General features: G+C 38.8%; 1 protein-coding gene across 3 annotated transcripts in view; it reads left to right on the plus strand.

Annotated features, from left to right (window-relative positions):
• The window catches only part of RPS6KA6 (ribosomal protein S6 kinase A6), a 79994-nt gene extending 71414 nt beyond the window's left edge, over window positions 1-8580 (plus strand). For all 3 annotated transcript variants that reach the window (XM_073360914.1, XM_073360916.1, XM_073360915.1), the window contains one exon: window positions 687-8580. In XM_073360914.1, the coding sequence (XP_073217015.1) occupies window positions 687-812 (126 nt within the window). In that variant the 3' untranslated portion in view covers window positions 813-8580. The remainder of the gene's footprint in view (window positions 1-686) is intronic.
• The last annotated feature ends 354 nt before the right edge of the window (window positions 8581-8934 follow it).

Genomic DNA, 8934 nt, shown 5'->3' on the forward strand with positions numbered 1-8934 from the left:
CTACCAGGAACCACAGCAGCAGAAGGAGCAGAATGTGCAGCTCTTCCAGCATGGCTGTACTGTCCCAAGCCCTGTCCTCCGACGGGGCTGCTGTACAAACCCCAGACAGGACTCGAGAGACAGCTGCGTGGAAGGGCTGGGGGCAGTACAGCCGCGCCCAGCAGCCACACTTTCTGTTCCTTTCACCGCTGCTGTTCTGGAGAGCCCTGCAGTTCAGAAGTCTCCAGCACAGCGAGAGAAGGACAGAGGCCCTCCCCACAGTAATGTGGGATGGATGATGGGGAGAGTGCATGAGCCCTGAACTGGGGGCGGGATCATATGGGGAGGTCGCTGGTGCCCCTCCTTTGTGTCCTTCCCCTGGGTGCAGCGTACTGGTAAGAAATGAATTCTACTTGCACTGCTGGCTTCATGTACATAAAGGAAATTTAATGGAAAGTGAAATAAATGTAACTGGAAAGAGGGAACAGACCTAAGGTCTATGAAGAACCCATGATCAGCAGCCTTGAGGACCCAGGCATAAATATTAATTATCCCTTTATCAACACAAGGTTTCACAAAAGTAATTCTGCCCGAATACACATTCTCTCTGTGGCTTTTCCAGGATTCATAAAGAATTAATATTTAACATTCAGTGTTTTCGTTCCCAGATAACTTTTACAATCTTTGTGGATTTCATTGTTCTCTAGGGGGCCATGGCTGCCACATATTCTGCACTGAATCACAAGACATTTCAGCCAGTCTTAGAGCCTGTTGCAGCTTCAAGTTTAGCTCAACGACGGAGCATGAAAAAGCTAACTTCAACAGACTTATAGATCCACTGGGGCACCTTAGCCAAACTGGAGCAAAGGAAAAGCCAATAAGTGGCTCTATATCTGCCTGACCTGTGATCGAAAGACATATATGGTTTCCTGCTACACTACTTGAATTCTGTAAAAGTCCTTTTTTAAAAGAAAAAAATCCACAGGTTCAGGGGGATTCACACTGTGTTGTTTTACAGGCGGTGTCCATGTTTGTTTAACTTAAACATCAGGGTACATCACAAAGATCATAAAGAATTTCTGTACACTGTCCTTTCAGAGATTTGTTGCAAATATTCTTTACATACTGTATAGTTTTGCTGGGTTCATGAAGAAGTGGTTTAGGGGACCATTACCAATAACCAAGTTGTACGTAGAAAGTGTCAGCGTCCGTATTTTTACCATCAAACCCATTTGTAAAAAATCTGCAAATTCTTACTTAAATTACTTTGTAATTGGGCACTTACTAATGGACTCCATTCATTTAACTCATTGATGCTAGAAGACAAGACTGACCACCTTATTGTGCCAGTGCAAAATGCATTAGTGCTAATATGGGAGAGCTACACTTGCCTGGTGCCAAGAATTGAAAAGCTTTGTGTACAAATATTAAAAAATGGTGTACAGCTGAGACATTGAACTTTGTCCATAAAATTAAAATGATCACTTGTGAACCATACAACTGGATAACAACTGACCTTGTTTAGGGAATGTGTGTGTCTAATGTCAGTATGTATTTCTGTCTATAGCAGTGGTGGAAAACCTGTGGCCTGTCAGAGTAATCTGCTGGTGGGCTGAGACACACTTTTAGATTCACTGTCCGCAGGCACGGCTGCCCGCAGTTCCCACTGGCCGCGGTTCACTGTTCCTGGCCAATGGGAGCTGCGGGAAGCGGCGGCCAGCATGTCCCTGTGGCCCATGCTGCTTCTCACAGCTCCCATTGGCCGGGAATGGCGAACCACGGCCACTGGGAGCAGCAAGCAGCTGTGCCTGCGGATGGTCAATGTAAACAAATTGTCTGCGGCCTGCGAGCAGATTACCCTGACGGGCTGTGTGCGGGCCGCAGGTTGCCCACCACTGGTCAATAGTCATAAGCTTGGGGAAACACCCCTTGATTTCAACATAAAAGATCTTTGTGTTCTGTACTGAGCTATAAAAATGATTGTAAGTGTTCAAGAGTGAGAGCCTGTATAGTATTGGTACTACTTTAGATAGGACATGTGATATATCTCCAAGTAGTCCATATGCTTTTAGTTACCTTGTCTATCCTTCTGTTACTTGACTGAATTATGCCTGTCTATTCCGTGAGGAACATAGGGACTTCACCACTGCTTTCCATCTTTTGACAGTCTCTTACTGTAGTCTTAGTTCTTCCCATATCATTTTGATAGCTTTCTGTTGTGTGTTTCCATGTTGTGCTTGGTCTACCTTGTTGCCTCTTGCCCTCAGGGTTTCAGTCCAACTCCTGTCTTATGTTATGTGGGTCTTTCCTCCATGTATGTTCTAGTTATCTTCATTTTTGTTCCATAATTTCCTGACCTATCAGTATATTTTGTCGTCGTCCAGAGTTTGATTATTTTTTTTCCTGGCCATCTGATATTAAGGATTTGTTTAAGGCAGTTGTTTATGAAAACTTGGAGTTTAGATAGTAAGGTCTTAATTGTCCAAGTTTCAGTGCAATTTATTAAGAATGACTTCACAATGTTGTTAAATATTCAAAATTTCATTTGAAGGGCAAGATTTCTGTTTCTTATTAACTTTAGAGTTATGAAGGCATGTCTGGTTTTTGATATTCTGACTTTAATGTCTGTCCTACCTGTTGTACTTGATATGTGAAATATTGGACCTATTCTATGTCAGGCCCAGAAAGTGTTGGTGTTTCTTGTTCTGTGTTGATTTTCAACCCTACTAATTGTGCATATGCCCAAGGATAACTTGTTTCAGCTTGCATGCCTCTCTGAGCATGGGTTAGCAAGTTGATGTCACCTGCAAAGTCTAAATCTTCTAACTTTTGTGTGAAACTCCATTGTATGCCACTTGATTGTTCTGTGGTCTTTCTCATTACCCAATGTGCTACCAGTAAAAAGATCATGGGTGACATAAGGCATCCTGGTCAGTTGCTGGTAGTAAACTCAATTGGCTTAGCTCACTGTTACTTATTACTTGGCATGTCATATTTTCACAGAAACTCTGTGTGATCACAGATTTCTGAGGGATTCCATAGTGGCATAGCAACTTCCATAAAGCTGTTTTATCCACTGTATCAAAGGCTGTCCATCAGTACCTGGCTATCCCTCTGTATGTGGACTATATTGCTGTTCCTTTGGCAATCTTTTCTGTTGAAGAGCAGTATATTCAATGTTAGCTTATCCTGGATTGTTAGGTAAATTGACATTTCATTGTAGCATATTTGGCACATAGTTTATTAGTTTTATTTATTTAAATGTATGTAATTGCTCCTATGTCCCTTGGCACATGTACAGATACTACAAAAGATAAATGCAAAGACTCATGGCCCTATTAAAAACCCTCTCCTTGGCTAACTACAGGTGAAGCCTGGGAAAATAAGTAAGCCTCGAAGTGTGCCCTTAAAGTCAATAGGTACAGGATTTTGACCAAAGAGGGGGAGTAGGTTCCACAGTTGTGGACCTCACTGAAAATATCCTGCTGCCCTCTCCCTCTCTGAATGTATGGGCATTTAGTTAAGTGTCTCGGTTGACCTGAACTACTTTGGTATCTCTCTCTCTCTCACACTCACACACAGCCCCCAGAGAGAGAGAGTTAATCTGTAGCACTGCCAGGTCCCAAATGATTTTAGAGTTTTCTAAATCAAAACCAACACTTTGAATTGCACCTAGGAGTGAACTAGAACCTCTTGCAATTCTCAGAGGATATGAAATGCTTTATTTGATCACGACGCTTTAGACACTACTACACAATTGTTCTAATATAATAGCATGATAAATATTTTAAATATTATGAAAGTATACCTAGTGATCTACTGCTAAATTTGAACACATTGAGAATCATTATGACCAAAAATCAATTGTTGTCCAGACTTGTCTGCTGTCATTGAATTTTTAATCCCCTAACGTTTTTATAACAGATCATAAAATGTTAATCTGGGGGGAGGGGAGACTTTGCATACTGAGATAATAAAATGGTGTGAAGGGTTTGGGGGGGATTCTGAAATAACAAAAGAAGCAGCAACTCATCCTAAAATATGGAGGTGACTCACTACTTTTTTTGTTGTCATTGGGAGTATTGTAGATATGCTGCTAGTTACTTTTTATTGCTGTGCAGGAGGTAGGAATTGCCTTACTGAAGAATTAAGTATTTTAAATTGGGATGCTTGTTGGTATGGGATGTAATGAATATGAAGAACATGTGTACACTAGTGTCATGCCTGCTACTCAATTTCTCGGGTATAATAGGTATTTGAAATATTAGGGCCCATTTGTACCTAATTTGAGGTGCCTGTTTGAAATGCTTGAAAAATATCAAAGAACACAGCTGCCACATGGGAAACATACTACTTAGAAATAATTCTGCATCTTACAACATTTTTTCATTACTGGAGACCTTTGCGTGCAATTAAGTGTACACCTCTCCATATTTCCCACCTAATATTGTAATTTCATTTGTAATATTAAATATTATTTCTATCAAAATTGAGATCACAAAAAATCAGACTCTAGATGGGGAACAAAGAGCAAAAAGCACATTTAAAAACAAAGATCTATATGTAATATATATTTTAATGTTAAAGTAATAAAAATGAGGGAAAGAGAACATCTAAGATGCTAAGCTTAATTGTCTTCAATTTTCCCCCCGCATAAAGTGGCAGCTGGTCTTTTTTGGTTTTATTCATGAGTGATTTAACAGTGTTTTCATTGATATTTTCACTTAACTTGTTCAGACCCACTGTGCAATAAGCACCTTACAAGTATTGTGCACTAAATAAGTAATAAACAGGCCAAGATACTTAGCATGTAACGGTATCTTCCTGGAGTGAAGGATAGTGTTGTAAAGAAGAAAAATGTACAAAGACATGCTGCTTGGTGAACACACAATTTAGAACACTTTCAAAGTCAACCCTGCAGTTTAGATAAGAACATCACTAAGCTCTACTACGAATGGCACTCCCAGGGCAAAAATAAGGTTTCCCTGGCTGCAATGTTACAGGGGTAACCTTTTCAAAGAGATAAACTGTGTAGACAACACCTTTGTTATATTTGACACAAACATCAGGCATATATGGCATGTCTATTTCCACTTTTATTTTGGGAATAAGGCACACTTATTGTAACTAGTGCAAACAAAATCCTGTCTGGAGACTTACAATTTAATCATGTCAGTCTTTCAGTATCTCTGGGTATTGCTGGAATCCAGAATAATATTTCACCTTCATATTTGCAGAATACCCCCCTACAGTGTTTCATGACACAACCTTCATTAATGCTCTTTTGGGGGTTGAGCTGATTTTTCTCATTTTAAAGGAAAATGCCAGTTTTGCAGAACCCAGTAGTCATGGAATTTAAAAGGTAAGCAACATGAACTCCTCATGAGTAATCTGTGAATTGTTTGAAAATGAAGAGAATTACAATTATTTGAATCTTTTGGTAGGGGCTATTGAAAAGTATAATTTGTGTCATATACATAAAGCTACCACACACAGGGTTGCCAGGTGTCCAGTTTTGGGCCGGAACACCCGCCCCCTCCCACGCTCTGAACCCCTCAGCCCCACCCCGCAGCCCAGAGTTCCCTCCTGCATGCCTTATTTCTGGCCCCATCCCAGAGCCTGCAGCTGCAGCCCTCACTCCCTCCTGCATGCCAACCCCCTGCACCAGCCCAGTGAAAATGAGTGAGTGAGGTTGGGGGAGAGCAAGCATCAGAAAGAGAGGGGATGGAGTGAACTGGGATGGGGCTTGGAGAAGGTTTGGGACAGAGGTGGGGCCCCAGAGAAGGAGCGGGGCAAGGGTGTTCGGTTTTGTGCAATTAGAAAGTTGGCAATCCTAAGACTAAACTGGTTAGCATTTTATTGTGGGTACTGGCTTAAAAATAAGATACACTAATATAGTGAATTTTTTTCATCCTTAAGTCCTTTATAAAAACAGAATAGAGAGCTATTTCTGTAGTGCTAATTACCATCCTACCTAATATGATCCAATATGGGCTAGTATCTCAAATATCATTCCCCAGCAAGAAGCATGCCAAAAGTCATAGTCTCAGTAGTGCAGTTGTAATCAGCCTTTCTTTTCAAATATGTATTCACATAGAGCCTGACCAGCTTCCACTGAAGGAAGTGGCAAGACTCCTATTGACTTCAGTTTGAACTGGAGCAGATCTGTAATAAAAGATGTCATACCCTGTGTGCTGCGGGATTGTTTCACTGAAGTACTGGGTATTTGTAAAATGAAAAGATCTGCAATGTGCTCCTGGCCCCATTACTCAAAAGTTATGTGGTGGCTAAATTGCAGATGTTGCAGAATCAACAGTATCTAGGGAGTTTCAGTATGGGCAGATTGTCTTAAGCCAACATGTTTTGGCTTTTGTGATCTGTTATTGAACACAGGTTGTAGTTTTTTATGCATTTTTCTTATGCTCAAAAGGAGAGCATTCCTTTGGCCCCACTAGGAACTTGTGATGTATGTGGTTCTACAAAAGCTGTCCAATTGCTGGTAGCACAGCTGTATAGCTTAGATGTCCTGCTTAGTGAGTACTTCCAGAGAACACATCTCAAACACATCTCATGGATATGAAAATGAAAGCAAACCCCACACCAGTCAGCTGTTATCTTTAGACTTCTAGCTATAGAGCTGAATTATCCTTATCCTTTTCTCTTTAACTTTGAAAAAATTAATTAAAACAAACTTATACACTCACTGTATATTGTAAGAGTTGAAAATATAAATTAATTGAAACATCCAATAATTAAAACGATTTCTAGCAAATTTTAAGATGTACTTTAACAAACATTCATTGTAGGCATCTGTTCATCAGTGCATTGTAACAGGTTGCTATAACATCAAACTACTTAATTTCTTTTTCAGATGTTACAGTTAGAGGAGGGGGGAGCCTGCAAAAGATTGAGATTAAGTTGTATAAATTGTCCATGAGTGTGGTGATTATCCACACTTAGTCAACAGAATGAGGCTAAAATAGCTATGCAAACAGGGTTTTGTGCACTACTATAACAGTTATGTTTCTTACTCCCAGCCAAAAACTGGAAGCATGCATGTGTTTAAGATAAATGAAAGATTTTTTTTTAGAAGTTAATTTTCAGTGTGTTTAACCTCCTGTTTGATTCAATTGTAGTGATAAAGTGGGGGGAGGAGGGGAATCCTTTACATATATAATACCACAGGAGCAATATATTTGAAAGAACAATTGATCCACAATTACTTATTAAAGCATTCATACATGTTACCGTGTGTGTGTGTGTGTGTATAGAAGACAAACCATGTACTTGGCTGTATACCACACTTCTGTATTAGCAACGGTTCAATTAAGTGCATTCAGAATACTAGCTGTCCTTATTTTCAGTGTATCTTTTTAAGAATAATTGCTCCCAAACTGCAATATTTTCCTGACTGTTGATAAACCTGCATATTTCTTTGTGAGTATAAATAATACAGAAATTAAGTTGAGGAAAAGCAGCTGTATGGCTAAAGCTGAATAGTAGAGTAACGAGTCTTTTTTTAACCTTTTATAATATAAATCCTTCTCTTATTGGGATTTTTCTGTGTAAGGAAAACAAATTCTTTCATGAAAAGAACAGTTCTGAAAGCTGTATGTAGAGGATCTTTAAACTCTAATTGGCAAGTCTCCTTATTGATAAGTATGTTTCAGAAATAATCATTCAAACTCCATTTATAGTAATCAGCAGTAATTACACCTGTTTTTGTTCGGGTACTGGAAAAAATAGCAAGAAGATATCTCCTTTGCAAGGCAAAGTGTTACTATAATATGTACGTTGCATTAGGCTTATGAACATTTGCTAACTATTGCATTGTCATAATTTCCCAAGCACTTGGCATTCTTGCACTGATACTCTGATTATAGCTAAAACTGTTTTGGCATGTGACTGGGCATAAATCTCAATATATGAAAGGGCATTAAAGTTAAAACAAAGTGTGCAATTCAATTATATGCTGAGGTACTTCAAAGATGAACTTTACAAAAGGTCCCCGTTGTCAGATATTGTAACTATCATTTCCTTCTCTAAACATATTGTGGATTTTGTATCATATTGTATTTATTTCATTTTTTAAAAGATGTTTTCTTTAAAGCTCTGTATATATTGACATTAAAGTTTGCATTGTACTACATTCTTCTCCTTGTAAGGCTGAATCCAGTAGTGCATTATACAGTATGTATTTTTTCTTTTACACTATGCTGCTAAATATTACTCTCTCCTTGAATTACAACATGCCAAAGATGACTTAGAAATTGTATTTATTTTTGTTAAAAGCGTTGTGAATAATTATAGAGGGACAATTTTAAATAGCTGGCAGTTCCTTGGGTACTAGGAAAAAAGTGCAAATTTATACTTTATAACTGACCAAGTGTGATCGTGTGATTCAGAAACTTTCCAAGCCCATTTTAATTTTTTTTTAAAAAGCAGTGAGCCAACTTTCATAAAATAACCTCTACTGTGAGTTGCATTATTTATTGAACCTTGCTGTATATTTCAAGCATAAATCAAAAGCCCATTGTATATTTGTAATCACAGCATAGTGTTTTAAAATGTGTATAGTAAACACTGTAAAAAACATACCTACACAACAGATATGAGTGAAGTATGAACTTAACGGTGGGATGATTCACCACTTCACATGATTTTGGTGTTTTTATTGTGGGTTTCCTGGTTGTTCAAGAAATCCTTTTTATGCTCTACAACAGGGGTAGTCAATTATTTTTTTTGTCGAGGCCCAAATTTCTGGGCCCAGATATAGTCAACGTCCAGACACCAGAGAAAATCATTTAAAAAAATAACTACTAATAGGTAAATAGATTTTTGAGGTCCATTCAAAAGTGTCTGGTGGTCCAGATTTGTCCCATAGTCCATCTATTGACTACCCCGGTCTACAGGAATTGCTTTTTCACAAAAGCTTCGATCCTACTCATGGACATA

The sequence above is a fragment of the Lepidochelys kempii genome, chromosome 9 (genome assembly GCF_965140265.1).
Source record: "Lepidochelys kempii isolate rLepKem1 chromosome 9, rLepKem1.hap2, whole genome shotgun sequence".
NCBI classification, from domain to species: domain Eukaryota; kingdom Metazoa; phylum Chordata; order Testudines; family Cheloniidae; genus Lepidochelys; species Lepidochelys kempii.